Source organism: Astyanax mexicanus, chromosome 7 (assembly GCF_023375975.1).
Source record: "Astyanax mexicanus isolate ESR-SI-001 chromosome 7, AstMex3_surface, whole genome shotgun sequence".
NCBI lineage: Eukaryota > Metazoa > Chordata > Actinopteri > Characiformes > Acestrorhamphidae > Astyanax > Astyanax mexicanus.
In genome coordinates, this window is record NC_064414.1 from 33866803 (window position 1) to 33882797 (window position 15995).

At 39.4% G+C, this 15995-nt stretch overlaps 2 protein-coding genes across 2 annotated transcripts in view; one reads left to right on the forward strand and one right to left on the reverse strand.

Moving 5' to 3' along the window:
• Window positions 1-1176: 1176 nt before the first annotated feature.
• Window positions 1177-6244, forward strand: tysnd1 (trypsin like peroxisomal matrix peptidase 1). The gene is made up of 4 exons (XM_007249506.3): window positions 1177-2644; window positions 2774-2904; window positions 3745-3930; window positions 4418-6244. Exons 1-4 carry the CDS (start codon window positions 1599-1601, stop codon window positions 4618-4620), a joined length of 1566 nt encoding a protein of 521 aa, XP_007249568.3. The 5' UTR covers window positions 1177-1598; the 3' UTR covers window positions 4621-6244.
• A 298-nt stretch (window positions 6245-6542) lies between these two features.
• Window positions 6543-15995, reverse strand: part of spock2 (SPARC (osteonectin), cwcv and kazal like domains proteoglycan 2) — a 53376-nt gene continuing 43923 nt past the window's right edge. Inside the window, exons 8-10 of the mRNA XM_015605860.3 lie at window positions 12579-12641; window positions 10789-10926; window positions 6543-9382 (exon numbers count right to left, since the gene is read on the reverse strand). Coding sequence (XP_015461346.2) covers window positions 9237-9382; window positions 10789-10926; window positions 12579-12641 — 347 coding nt within the window. The 3' untranslated portion in view covers window positions 6543-9236. The remainder of the gene's footprint in view (window positions 9383-10788; window positions 10927-12578; window positions 12642-15995) is intronic.

The window sequence follows — 15995 nt, forward strand, 5'->3', positions numbered from 1 at the left end:
CATATAGCAGTTTAGCAACTTTTCAGAGTTAAACTTGATTTATTCGTGCAATAATTAGTACTTTTTGACTATCAACATTTACATGCAGTTATGATACGAGAGTACATACAAAGCAGAGTGACAACCCACAGATGAACTGCAATAAAAGAATGTAATATTTAACAGTCACTTTTCACTTTATACAATATTTGCACACGTTGTGTAAAGATTTTGACTTGAAACTTAAAAATATGTTTATGTTAATAATAAAAAAATGTGGTACCACTTTCTTGGCATGTTAATTTTCTTTCTCCTGTCAATAAAAATACATTCTAAATAAGCAGTTTTTAATTGAGTATGTGTCTTTGTGTGTCTATGTGGTTGATGATAATAAACTGGAATGTGTGTGTTGTCCAATATTTATAGCATATAATAAAATATTTATTTATAATAACACATTGTATGTCTATTTTCAAAAGCCAACCTCTAGATATGACACTGAGCATGTGCACTGAAATTCTTTCGTCGACCATGGCAAGACCTGTCCTATTCAAACACTGTATGGTCTTAGCCACCATACTGCCGCTCAGTTTCCAGCTGTTGGCAGTCTTCTTCTAGCCACAACAATTCTTTTTTCAGATCCACAGAGAGTTGGATGGGGTGCCATGTTAACTCCTAGTGACCAGCGAGAGTGTGAGAGCGTCAGGGTTGCCAGGTCCACCAAAAATGTCCAGCCCAAAGTCGGTCTAAAACCCGCCCTTCAGAAGCTTAAACTAGCCCAAAATAAATTTTTCACACGTTTGAAGCAAATGGCAAAACAATTATGAGTGTATGACTTAGCATTTTCTTTATAAGGGTATGTATTGCTCTTATAAAAAAAATTGTAAAGGAAACAGCAAAGACGAAAAACAATTTTAAAATAGCAAATAATTAAAAATAGGAATAAAAATGTAAATTAAAACAGAATACACAAAACCACCACGTGCTCAGATTTTTAGGAAATTCTAAGTATTAGTTTTTATTATTATTTATTTACAATTTATTTTATTGGTGACATTTTATAAAAAACATTTTATAAATAGAATATTTGACGTGTTGGTATTCGCCTTTTATTTTCAACTTTTTTTTCTGTCGTGTTGCGAGGTCCAATGAAAAAGCGTGACACTAGTAGGTGCCACAGACCGACAAGCCAATGGGATAGAAGCTACACAGTGACGCGCCACGCGTGTTCTAAACGACTGACAACAAACCAAAACCCTGAAGAGTTTCTGTTCTGCGTTCAGAATTTAATATTTAGGTCAATCTTTGCTGAAATAACTGAAATTACTAAACCAGCTAAAGCTGTTGGACGCTCGTGGCGCCTGTCAGGGGTTTATTTCTGTCTGTTTTAAAGGAGAAGGGAACTGTAGGGTAGTTTATTCATTAATTTAAGGGGGTAAAAGGTCATTTAGCATGCTAACCTAACTAGTGAACATTGTGAGTGCTCTAAATGAGACACACTGTTCAATACAACAGCATTACAAACTAGAACAGAGGCACAAAAGACCTTAAACAATCTGTATTGTTCGCTATTTCAGGTGGCAGCTCAGTGTTCTGGCTAATAGTAGCTAGTGAACAACATGTCAGTGGAGCAGAGCTGCTGTATTGTCAGTGTTTCAGAGAGCAGCTCCAGACAGGAGCAGCAGAATCCACTGAGCTGCAGTGGAGTTATTTTAAACGATAAGTCCGGCATAGTGTTGTGCAGTGGAACAGTGTTTTCTCCTTTTTTAATTGACAAGGAATGCATTAATCAAAATGTATCAATTCTGTATGCTAGCAGCTTTAAAAACAGCATGCGAGTTTCTGTAGGCCGAGCAGATGTGATAGCAAACACGACTGTAAAGAATGAACACCCCAGACTGCACCAAACTGCTGAGCTTCTGATGATGGTGAACTGCGTAGAGTTTCAAAAAGCTTTCCAAAAAATCTTCATAGAAGCAGAAAAGTGGAACTTCTACAGTGGTGGAGATGAAGATGCTGACATTCTCATTGACTCAGTTTTTCTAAGCTGGTTTGCTGTTCTGAAAATGTCCGGCTTGCCTACATCTACACTAGATGATACCATACCCTGGATCAAGAGTTCTTCCCTCAGAAAGGGGCATTCAGTCCTTGCCTGTGGATCTCCTTTTGGTTCCTTTTGTCCAGATCTTTTCATGAGCACTCTAAGCAAAGGCATTGTGAGTAATCTGGCCGGAGAAGAAAATGCATTGATATTGACCGATGCCCGCTGTCTGCCTGGCACAGAAGGAGGAGGCCTCTTTGTCAGTGATGGAGACACACCACATCTTGTAGGTCTCATCACTTCCCCACTATGCTGGAAGTCAAATGAATGGATTGGGCTGGCATTGGTGTGCTCTTTTCACTTAATTTTGAAACGCATACTACAGGCTGTAACTTCTCATCAATCACTGAGAGACATCTCAACACATTCATCCACTCACATCCATCAAGTATCTTCCAGTTCAAGTCTAAAGCTATGCAATGGGAATTTCCTCACAGTGGTTTTAGTTGACAGTGGCCAGCTGTGGGGCTCTGGAATTCTGTTGAACCCTCGTCTAGTTTTAACCTGCAGACATGTGGTCGATGGAAAAGCATTTCTTCTTGTCAGAGTCAATGTCAATGAGAGGTAGTTACACACGTAATTTTTTTTAACAAAATATATATATTTTTTTAATCAAAATTTGCGACATACATAATGCAGTTCCAAGAAGAAACACATTTTCACAGTGGGTTGCGTTTGCCTTTCTTTCCTCAGGCTTCTTACATTGAAAGGTCGGGTCCTCTTCTCTACAAAAGCATCATCTCCATATGACATTGCTGTGGTGGAGCTCCAGGAGCCATTTGCTGATGTTGTGGTTCCACAGTTAGCTACACGATTTCAGCCTGGTAAGCCGGAATAATTTACTAGAATCAATAAAAAATAACTTTAAGGAGAATACTTTAAATTGCTCAGCCGATAAATAAAACATCTATGTTTTGTAAGTAAGCCTCAGTCCTAGTTTATTATCCATGTTGCAGCTGCAGAGCCTGTTTTTAGGAATATTAAGCCACCACTGGTTTTCCAAACCAGTGTAGTTGTGACTGTTATTTATTTAGCCAAATGTGATAAAATGTACTGTCTGTACAATTAATTTCCCTGTTAGCTTAAAGTAGCATCCTTCTTTGCATACAAACTGCTCTACTTTACGTAAAGACATTTAGGAGTTTTTAAGTTTTATTTTTTGTTGCTCCATTAGATAATTAGCCAACTAGTGTCTCTCTCTGCTCAGGGGAATGTGGGAAGGTAACGAGGCAATGCAAGAAAAACTGTGCTAATTTCACAACATCTGTAAAAAATAGTGAGCATTTTGTTTTACAAACAATTAAAAGATTTCTTAGATTATTCAGTCATTTTATTCTCCCTAAGTATTTTCCCTTATTGCTTAAAAAAGTTCTGGAATATGAATGCACCAATATGTAAGTGTATGCGTACACATATAAGGATTTCTAGAATGCAAAATGTATGCCAGTGATTTCATTGATATCATGCTTTTCTGTGTCATTTCTGTTAAATTCCTAAACTAAATGTGGATTTAGAATAGACAGGCTTAAAAGTATGCAGGATAAAAAAAGAACTCTGTATAAACAATATTAAAACATAATAAACTATAATAAAAAATATATTTATAAAGTGTACCTAAATGTAATACATTGTTATATTGTGTGCTTAATTCTGCCTGTTTGTAGGTGAGGATGTGGTTGTCTTGGGTTATGGAGCTTTAGGTAAAACATGTGGCCCCTCAATGACTTCAGGGATCCTGTCCAGAGTCATCACAGCGAAAAGCAGGCCAGTGATGTTACAGACCACATGTGCAGTGCAGTGTGGAGCCAGTGGTGGGGCTGTTATACGTGCCAACACTGGGGAGCTGTTAGGTAACTTACAGTTTTAAATGATTGAAATAGTCTCAATTAATGCTGCATAGTACTTTTTCATTACATGACTGTGAACAGTGGAAAAAGCGTAGCTTATTCAAAATTCCTTTTATTCTGTATGTGACATTCAGGTTTAAATTTATAGCAGCATGTATGGGAGGAATGACAACAAATATCCTGTGTTTTCTGATTTTGATCAGTAGAGGGCGTCATTTGACCAATGTAAAATTTGGAAAAGGGTAAAATCTTGGAAAAAATGGTCAGCATGATCAAGCTTGGATTTTTTTTATGTACGGTAATACTGAAATTTTATTCATAAATGGCATTCAAACCATCAATTAGATATTGATTTATTATAATCCAGATGGAGATAAATGTTTACCTAACACTGGCCCTCAAAGCAAAATATATGCATTTAAATGTAGTCCCAAATTTGTAAATATCCATATGCCTTTTTAAAATGTTTTTCTAACATGCTTTTACCCAGGTATCGTGTCCAGCAATACAAGAGACTTTGCAGCAAAGGTTACGTATCCCCACTTAAACTTCAGCATCCCAGTGTCTGTTCTGGAGCCACTACTGGACGGGTTTGCAGAGACAGGAAATGTTGCTGTGTTTCAGGCCTTGGACAGTGCAGAAGATGAGGTTAGGAAAGTGTGGAGACTTCAGATACCTCCAAGTAAACTGTGAATGTTCACCCGGCTGTTTGCCTAATGCCTATAATTACATTCCCACTGCAACATCCATGGACAGACTGCTCTACTTTTGAATGTTAAAGGTAAAATCTGGAAGAACAGAAAGGAAAAGGAAAATTGTTTCCCCCATAATTCTCTCCCCAATTTTCAGTTCCCATCAACTAGCCAGGTTATCCCCGATCACTCAATACTACCTATGGGAGGTGAAATGCTAGCATGTGTTTCCTCTGAGTCTACGAGACACCCGCTGACACACTTTCACTTAAAAGCCAAGAAAAACACTTGGAGAAGAGTGCTAACTGCTGCTATTTCTTTACATCCCCTAACACAAATGACTAGCATCACGCTGAGGGATTGGTGGGGGTATGGGGAGGTGGAGATGACATCCCACCCACCCAGAGAGAGAGCAAGGGCACTTATGCTCTCTGGGACTCCTGGCCATGAATGACTGTGCCATCACATGGATCAAACTGCAGCCAAGCACTCACATAGTGGCACCATTTTGAAGCCCTGAAAAATACATTCCAAGTTATAATCAAGTTATTCTGACTTTCAAGTAAATATTTTAAAGGCTTTAATTTATACCTTTTGATTAGGTATAAATTGATCATGATGTTATTTAAACAGATTTGTAAAGAGACTAATTTTAAGTAATTTTATAATGAGAAGAAAATACACCTGGGTTGCCTCAAGTAATAGTTGGCCTATATTACATGAAAAAATTCTACTGTTCCTCTGTTTTGTCTGTTCTGTCTCCTCATTTACCTTGTTGCTGCATACGTACATCATCATTGGCTAAAGAGAAAATGAGTACAGGTGCTGACCCCACATGTCTTTTTTTTTTTTAATGACAGATCATTGATGTGGGATGTAAACATGAGCAGTAATAATTTAGGGAAATTCATAATATTATTAAAAATTAATTTAGTATTGTTGCAGTTTGTGTGTTGCATTTATTAGCAAGTATCAAAATGAATTTTATAATTATATGTAATATAAATCATAAAAAATGTGCAGACACTAAAGATATTATTATTATTATTATTATTATAAGTGCTGCCAGTTGCTTCTACACCCTGGTCCTGGAGGCATCATGCCCTGCAGAATGGTTTAACATTACCACACCACTTCAGAGTTGCAGTGGGTATATTATAGCAGGGAAACCAATAAAATGTGCAGGGCACAGTGCTCTAGGCCCAGGATTGAGAAACATTGATCAAAGAAAAATGCCTCTTCATTGACATCATTCTTTAATATTATTTCTGCTGTAAGTAACCGTTTTAACTGTCTGAAATATAAAGTAAATAATAAGGAAGCCTTTACAGGGACATTCTGCAATGTTGCCTGGGGCATTTCTCAGAGACTGAAGACACAGAACCTTTATTATTATAACTGCTGTTTTGGATGACTTACTTTTATTAGTCAGTTAAACAGCTTTGACCTCAAACACAGTCTATTTTTAACTGGCTGAACTGTTTATAATCTTGAACGAAAGTCATAATAAAGGCTTGCAAGTGGAGACACTGTGTCATATTTTCCTGTGCACTGTCTGCACTGTTTCTTGGCCTCTGTCTTCATGTTGTAACTGTGCCTCATTAAAAGTTTACAATTGCTCCAAACTTTTCACTGTATTTTTTTCTCCTCAGCAAGATAAAGATGGAGTTTATCGAACTATTTTTGGCACAGTCTGTAAAGTCATGATTAAATGAGCAATTAACAAAAAAAAAATCATTTCTTTTCCCACACTTGATTTAGTTTAAACAAAAATTAATCGTTGTAAATTCTGACAATTTCTGTCTACCTGCCTGCTACTGTACCATAAGTATCAGTCAGAAAGGATATGGCTAGCCATGTGCTTATGTGACATTGCTAAAAATTTAAGCTCAGGCACACTGAATGATTGAGAGTCCAGGAGAATACAGTATGTGGGCCCAATGCCTTTAATTATAATCATACTGAGGCAAAAGATGACAATTCTGGACAAAAACATGCAACTAAATGCAAATATAATGCAACTGCCAGGGCAAATACACTTCATCTTTAGAATCCAAGTATTGACAATAATGGTGTTTACAGATCAGTATAATCATAGGCTAGCAAATCCACATTGAAGAGCATCAGATGTGGCACTGTTGAGAAAGACATGAAAACAGTGATCTCACAATCTGACTACTTGTGAGACTGTCTTCTAATCGAATCGAACACCTTATCTGAGGTTCTTCATAACATATTGTCATTGAGTGCGTTTACATGCATTTCATAATCTGATTACTGCAGAACATCTGAGTTTGAGAACTTGTATCAACAGATAATTGGAAAACTGGGTCAATAATCGGATCAGATTAATGCAACCAGCCATTAATCTTACAGAAAAAGATGTGACAAACTTTAAGTAAAACACAAAATTCACATTTTTATTCAACACATTGAGACACATTATGAACACACAGTCAGCTAGAAGATGAAGATTATTTAAATCCTTGAGTTTTAGCATTGCCTCTAAAGTGTTGCCATCAATGCTGCTTGTTTATTTTTGCTACCAGGGTCTGTTTTTGTGCATGCACAGATTGAGAAATCTGGGATTACTCCTTATAAGGGTATTGAGAAATACTTAATCAGTAAGGATTATGAAGTGCACATAAACAAACTCACTGTCAATGGACGAATATTAGCTGTATATTTGGAAAAAAGTCAACTGATTTACACCTTCCTGCTGAACCTTTTTATTTCTGAGAAGAAAAAAAAAAACATTAAATAAGATGCATTCTCCAAAACTTACTTAAAGCTTCCAGCCTGGGTCTATCTGAATGCATTACCGTACCAGATAAAATCTATAATTCATCCTCACTTAAGCTCTGCATGTAAAGTATTACGTGCAACCCTAATGTCCTTGGTGGTGAGCAGAGACAGAGAAAGGCATTCTTCAGAGCTGGGCTCTCAGGGGGATGTCTAAGTATGGCATCATTGTTTCAGTGGGCGACACTAATTGCACAGAGTTTACTGCAAATGCCTCAAGTATTTTTGTATGCATGAAATCACTGGAGCATGATGATTTCTAAATGAACCAACACCATAGTCATCCTGAAACCTGCGAAGACAAATTTCTATCCCAAAAAACACGGAAATGGCGCTTACACTAAGAGTGGAGTGTCTTACGGCGAGGAGTGTGTGGTACATGAATGGATTTTTGTTTGCGCTGTAAACCAAGACTTAAAACCCTTGCAGCAGAAATATTTACACCTAGTAACAGTACAGTAGACTCATATTTCACCATAGATGAAGGGTGGATCTGTTTAGCAGACAGATATAAAGACAGACTGGTCCCTCTGGGTGTCTGCGGGTGGGAGTATTGTCAGGTTGCAAATTCTCCACACTACTATTCATACTTGTATTCATAGTGACATCAGAGGTAATGCATTTCAGCTTAAACTACTTTCGCTTAAGCAGATTCCATTATGAGAGAAATCAGAGACTGGAGAATGAATTCGAAAGGATCAGCGACTCCATTTCATATAAGAAAGCACAAAGTATTGGAGAGGGTTCAGAGTTGTTCTGTGTCAAAAAAGTGTTTACAGTGAAATAAGCTTTAGTATATCCAGTTTCGGTGGGATTTAATATTATATATGTTGAAGCCGGAAAGCCTTAAAGGTATTGGTTCACTTGAAGAACCGTCTTACGCTGAAAATTAAGAATTAATGTTAAGGCCATACTGTCCCATTAGAGCTAGTCTTAACTGTGCCTTAAACTTGTTGTGACAGGTTCTGCAGTGTTATCAATTTATGTTGAGGCTTTTGGTAGCCAGATAATGTGTTGGCAACCAGGTCGTCAGAAATGTGGCTGCAGCTTTCAGGGTAATTTTGGCTCTAGCCTTTGGCTCTCGTTCTCTAGTGAGCTCTAGTTCTGCTGTGGCCTAATCAGAAAAGTTACAGTGCTGCTAAAATATTAATTCAATTAACATCTATGTCCAAAAAATTTACATACCGATGGTTTGAAGTGACCAGACTCTAGTTCACATTGTTCTTGTTTGGACAACACTAATGACAACTCCAAAAGAATTAGGCTAAATGTATTAGGCTTGAAGCATTCCCACCTTATTACACTTGCAGTTTTATTAGTCAGATCTGTAGGCTACCCTAAAACGCTGAGGCTAAAATGTACCTTTTTCAAATACTTAGCGGTAAATGTGTGTATTTTAGTTGTTATGCTTCTGGCACAACATGTCCAACGTCACAGATGAGATGAAGCACTGTACAGCATGGGCTAAGCTCCAGTTTGTCCGTTTTTATCGAGCTTCTAGAGTTGAGCTTGTGACTGCTGATGCTAAAGACGTTATCAGGAGAGCACACTCTTGCACATACAACAAAAGAAAAGATGTTTCACAAGTATTTATAGTACCATTATTCAAACTCTTCCCCAAACCCAGAATTTCACTACAGCTATCACTACCCAGCCACCCAATCCCCCCAAGTCAATGCTGTTGTTCAGAGTGCAGTATAAAGATGTCCAACCCTCCAGGTTCCACCAGGTTTGTGTCGGCAAGAGATGGAGCTGCCTCTGAACCAGTGGCCAGAGGAAAGCTATATTTGACCATGCAGCCATTTGTGATGTGGTCTACCAGATGTATCCACCATCATCCACTTCCCCCACCTCCCCCTCCTCTTCTTCAGCCTCCTCACCATTGTCTTCTGATTCTTTCTCCTCCTCGTCCTCCCAGCCCACAGCGCTGCCGAAATCACCCGAGTAACCAGCTACCTCATCTGGAAGAGACGGTGAAGGTCATTATCAAACATCTTACAACATTTCTTGAAGATGTTTGTTGGTTGCTATTTATATGCTATAAAAAAACATTTTACAGTTTGAGGGTTTACACACAATGGCAGCAACTGCGACGTCTGTGTAAGTAAAAAATAAGGAAAATAGGACTACTGTGACCATGAATTGTTACCTCAGGGAACAGCTTGGGAATGCCCACACCTGTACAAGTTGTGAGGTGTTACCTTGTGAGTGAGGTTTAACAACGGCCAGCATTAAGAGTTTGAGTGAAGCCTGATGAATTGGACATTTCATTTCCAAACTTGTTTGGGCATTTAACAATCTTCATTCCACAATGTCACTTGTGTATAAAAAAATACATCATAGCAGGGATTACCACCCACAGTGGACAGCGCTGAGAGTGGTAATAATTGTGATCATCTGAGTCTGGTTAAAAATGTCTGGGCAGTGGCTCCAGGTGGTCCAGCGGACTTATTCGCTGCCACTTTGATCGAGAGGTCACTGTGATGAATCCCAGTCATGCAGCTTGCCATCAGCCGCCAGAGCCCTGAGAGAGCACAATAGGCCTTGCTCTCTGCAAAGGGTGATGCCAATCAACACAAGGCATCTGTGAGCCGATGTATCGGAACGAAGTCGCTGCGCTTTCCTCCGAGCGCGCATTGGCTACTCGCCTATGATGCATCAGCAGCAGTTCTAAAAGAGGCAGTGATTGGCTTTAACCTCCTTGTTGTGAGGCATCACTAGTGATGGGGATATAGAGCTGGCTAGCAGCTGAATAGGTGCGACAATTGGGCTGATAAATTAGGAGAAAAATAGAAATAAAAAAATTGTGTAAGCAAACAGGCAAGCTACTCAATAAAAATACACTGATTAAATGCATAAAGCCACACATGCTAGTCCTACATTCCATGACATTTGGCATAACAGTGTATGACAAGTAAGAGAGTGAAAGCAGCTCAAAATGTTACGGTACAGAGACGTAATTTCCATGAACGTCAAATGAGCAATTTGATCATGATAAAAGCTAAATGCTACCTCAAACGCTTGCTCAGGCACAACAAACAAGCGCTTTGACTTTGACGTTGGTCTGTTTAATGGCTATTTTAAGTCCAGTCAGGGGATTTGTTCTTATCACCTGCAGGTTCGGGCACAGCCAGTAGTAATTCATCTTGCAGACCTTTATTTCAGTGAGACAACTGCTCTTTTGGAATGGAAATGAACCTGGTCTAATGAATGTAACACTTGGTCTTCTGTCAGAGGAGTGACTGATGTTTTTGTGGATCTAAGCATGCGCAACAATAGGGGCCTTGTCCTTCCTGTGTGTGTGTGTGTTTGTGTGTGTCTGTCTAGCTGTATGTGTGTTTGCGTCTGCAAGTGTGTGTGCACTTACCACAGTCAGGGTTGCCATGGATTCTGGAACCCATTAGCTCTCCTCCATGCTGGTCTACGCACCAGCACTCCCCCCTACTTTGGTCGCACTGCAGCTTCCTATAATAGCCGTCCTCATCACAGCTGGGAATGAAGGCACCTAACATGACAAACGCACACGCTTTCAGTCGACATGCATGTTTTACATTAGATTTCATGTCCTGCATGAATCAGAAATATCAAATGAGCATTGCGCACTGGGCGAGATTGCACAGCGGTCCGCATATTGGCGGCAATAAGTCATGTAGTGGAGTCGAATGACAGCCTTCATTTCAGCGTGTGAGGAACAACCTTGAAAAGGGCTTTGGAACTGATTACGATATGTAATGGCTGTGCATACAGTAATAAAGTGCTATGCTCGCTGCATATATGAATACATTCAGAAAATATTCTGTCATCAATACATCGTCACACGCTCACATTCACAGGCAGGTTTCAAGGTCACGTCCAAGAATCGCCTGTTTAATGTAGGCTGGAGGTGCAGGAAAGAACGGATCTGTGCCACGCCGATTATGGCAACGGCGCAGCTTGTGGCGAGGCATCAGGGGGCATGTGCGTGCTTGGCCGGCTCTGGTTGGCCGCTGTAGCTGCAGCATGTCCTTGGAGAGTCCTGAGGGCGGCAGAGCCAAACATGCAGCGCTGCCCACGGCCGGCAGCCAGCTCCGCTCCGCTCTAATCCTTGTGCCTGATTAGCAGCTAATCCCAGCCTCGTGCTTGTCATCTGCTTAATGAAACTCCTCCAGCACCACCTCTGATGTTTGATCAGTTCATCTTTAGCCTGACTTTTGCCTCTTTCTATCTGTCCGCAGTCATTTCCTATCCTAGTTTATCTTCTGTATCTCCTTCTCGTATAATCATCTATTTATGTCATGTTTCCTTGGATAGGGGTTTAAATGTTCAAATTTGCCATGATTGGGTTCACTTACACTTCAATAAAACTGTATTTGAATGGACTATTTTGTCACAATTAAGGATTGCACTATGGGGCAGTTTCCTGGACATGCATTTGGCCTAGGTTTGGATCACACAGCATTTTAAATGAAGATATTCCTCTGAAAGGAAATCTAGTCTACATTCAAGCTTAATTACTGTCTGAGAAACTGACCCATTATGCCTAAATGTCTGTGGACATCCCTTCTAATGAGTGCATTCAGCTACTTTAATTTTAAGTTGGATCCATTGCTGACACTGATCATGCCTAATGCCAGCATGGGCTGGAGGGGTGTTAAGCCCCCCTCCCACCCCCCCAGTATTCAGCCGTCCAGAGTACTATGCTTTCTGGAATAATGAATAGTGCTCAATCCAATACTATTGGGATAATTGGGATAATACTATTGTATGACCGTGACCTCTCTGATGCTCCCGTTGCTAAATGCAATCAAATCCTCACAGCAATGTTTAACAGAACGCCTTCTCTGAACAGTACTAGAGACCAATAAAATAGTCATGAGTCAAACATTATACTAACAAAAATTATTCCAAAAACTTAATTCTGCATTTTTTTGTGTTATTTTTTATTAAATGTCCACCATCAAATCATTTCATTACAATCTATTCGTTTTACATTCCCACTCTAAGCATTAGCAATTAATTGATTTATGTTAGAGCTTGGGCCTGATCTCGAAATCACTCCTGCACACTTTAACCCGAGCTCACTCTCCTCCCTTCGCCTGACTCCTTCTCTCCAGGGTTTGTTTCCCCCTCCCTCCACACACACACACACCATCACACACCTCTTGCATTCATACATACCCAGCTTCTTCTTGGCTCCTTCCTGCATTTGGATCCTCTCTAGCTCAGCCAGGCAGGGAGGCTCTGAGGAACAAAACAATCAGAGCATTAGAAGGAAGCAGCTCTAATCTCCTCCAACCAAACCCTCAGTTCCTCCAGCAGCCCCTGATCAAACCGGCATTACGCCATGCAACTCCCACTGTAGACACTCTATCAAATCATGCTTCAACACATTCCATTCCGAAGGAAAATATGTGATTTACTGAACATGAAGAATTTGTCAAAAACACAAACAACTGACATTACTTTTACATATTACTCTAACATTTTTGTAAACTGATATCCCATGACTTTAGGCATGTCTGTGGGATGCTATAGAATACTGCACTGACAAGTGGGATATGCATGTGGGGCTTCCTGCAAGGTATGAGAATGTGATTCAATTGTTTGTGCAGAATATTCTAGTCAGTCAGTGCTGGTTCACACCGATCACCACCACCAATATGCTGTCCACTGTGGGTGGTATTGCCTTATATTCTTGATGCAGATCAAGAAAAGTCTAATATTCTCTTACATCTTCAGGAATGGAATGAATGTCCTATCCATCTTGCATCCACTATCAGGCATCAATCAAACTCAGTCTAACAATAATTTATATCGCCTTGCCATGAGCATGTTGGCCAGTATTCATCCTCACTCACTAAACAACACCCCTTACAACTTACAGAACAAATACAGGCCTTTTAGAATGACGTTTTATTTTGAAAAAAATAACATATAACCCACATAACATATAAAAGGTCAATCAGTTTACAAAGCTCATGCAATGACTAGGCTGGACAACTCTTAAACGTGTGGTGGGCTTCTGCCTGGCTGGCTGTCTGGTTACAGTCCCAGAGTGTTCCAGGCTGAGCAGGCTGTCAACAACCAACAGTGCTGTTGTTTTTGCCCTATGATGGCCATTTCCCCTCCGCCGGGGAAAATACGTAGGAAAGACAAAGTGTGACAGGCCAAAAGCAACTGCGTCCGCCCCGGGAGAGATGAGAGTGCCTGGCCAGAATCACACAAAACAAGAGCAGTGCTGCTCTAGTGTTTGTTTGTGTATGTGCATGTGTGTGTGTGTGTGGTGCCGAGATTTTGCTCTGTGCCGGGTGGAACATATGCCTTCTCTGTGGCACAGACGTGCCCACACACACACACACACTTACACACACATACAGAGATAAAAAGAAACCTACTAAAAGTGATTTACTAAAGGCTATAAACACTCAGACACACAAAGGACCCATTTGCCACATACTATAGAGTTCACAATATCCATAATGCTCTGCTTACATCCACTCATTCATTCATAGAAAATGTATCTCCCTCACTGAACAAAACACCACCACCCACACTTCACACTACATCTACACTTCCTCACTCACACACACGCCTCTGTAATCAGTGGATGAAGATTTCATCAATATCACAGACGAATAACACATTTCCTCTGCTGGAACAACCCAAATCCCTCGACTCCTGCACCACAAACCAGGCAAGGTCAGGAGCACAGAGCATGTCCCTTTCTCTCAGTCTCATCTCCTGCTCTCTAGCCAGAGTGTGTTTGAAGGAGATGACAGCTTCGGATTACTGTAATCCAAACATCTCACATATGGTTGAATTCCTCTCTCTGTGTCTGATTATATTTAGAAAACCAATTAAGCTTAATCCAGTGCAGACTGAATGAGTCCTGTCAACGCCAGGGAGAAGACCAGAGACACTTTACGACTCTTTCTACAATGAAGGATTGCAGCTGCCTGTTCTTTGTGTAGATTGTTAAATCATATTAGGGCTATGAATTGTCCAGAACAATAATAATATGATATACACTACCAGTCAAAAGTTTGGACACACCTTAATTTAAGAGTATTTTTTTATTATTACTTTAACATTTCCTGCAGTGCATATTAATACTTCATCACCCAAACTATGGACAAAAACATGTTAAACAAACCAGAATGTTTTATATTTTACATTCTTTAAAGTAGGCACCTCTTGCATTGCACATCTTGCCATTTTCTCAGTCAGCTTAATGAGGCACAGTCACCTAAATAGCTTTCAGATAACAGCTGTGCCTGGAGTTAAGAGTTGATTACTTGAATTTTTTTAGAGTTGGTATACAGTGAATAGCCCTATTTGAGAAATGGTAAAATCCATATTATGGCAAGAACTACTCAACTAAGTAAGGAAAAAAAAATGTTTTAAGAAATTAAGGTCAGTCAATCTGAAAAATCTCTAAAGTTGAAGATGATGTTGGCTCTCATTAGAACCACTCTAAAACAGAAGACCAAGAGTTACCTCTGTTGCACAGGATATGTTCATCAGAGCTACCAGCCTCAGAAACCACAAGTTAACAGAATCCCAAATAAGACAAATACGAGCCACACAAAGCTTCATAAAGTATTTTGCTTTGTTTAAAACGTTTTAAAAGTTTACTACATAATTTCATATGTGTTCCCTCATAATCATGAAGACTTTATCATTAGTTTACAATGGTGGAAAAAATAAAAAAATAAAAACACTGAATAAGGTGTGTCCGAATTTTGACTGGTAATGCATGCTCACCATTCATGGGTATTAAATCAACATATTGTCATATTGGTCTTTTTGGTCATTGGATTTTCATTAAAAATATAATTGAAAAACAGGAAAACAGTTAATTGAATAAAGGCTTGTATTTTGTTTTTCCCAAATTTAAGGTACTCTTTGTTTTTTTCACTAACTATAACAAAATCAAAAACAAGAGCCGGCCTGCATGTAATCGCATAAAAACACACAAACGTATTTATAAAATGTGGGTACAAGAAATCTTTTTATCCAATCAGAAAAGTGGGATCTCAAGACAGCGAACAACAGTGCTATCTAGTGCTTGGAGTTTAAACACAATACAAAACTGATCATGGCTCACTGATCAGTGTGGGGACTATAGTCTAGCCTAATTAGTCACACATAATTGCTACTGTAGCACAAATTGCTGAAAAGGTAGATGCTGGCTTTGTCTTGTGGAGTCTATGCCTTGATGGATCATTGAGCTGCTTTGTTCGTACAATGGGAAACCACACACTTACAGGCAGGTGGCTATTATGGCTGATTTGTGTATTTGTGAATTAAAAATGTAAAAAGATTGTAACAAAAAACTGTCACCACCAACATTTCGTGGACTATTAAACATCTAGTGAGTTAAAGTGTTCTTTTTTATTGGTTTTAGCAACATCTGCCATGCAACAATCCATAGATGAGAGCTTCCAAATGATCTAAAACCTATAACTAATCAATTTCACACACTAATGATATTTTTGTTGTAATGCATTCGGCTATCTACAGAAACTAGTATACAAAAATAAACCTCTCAAGAACATATAATGTCCTTGCTCTTCACACGCCACATTCAAAAGC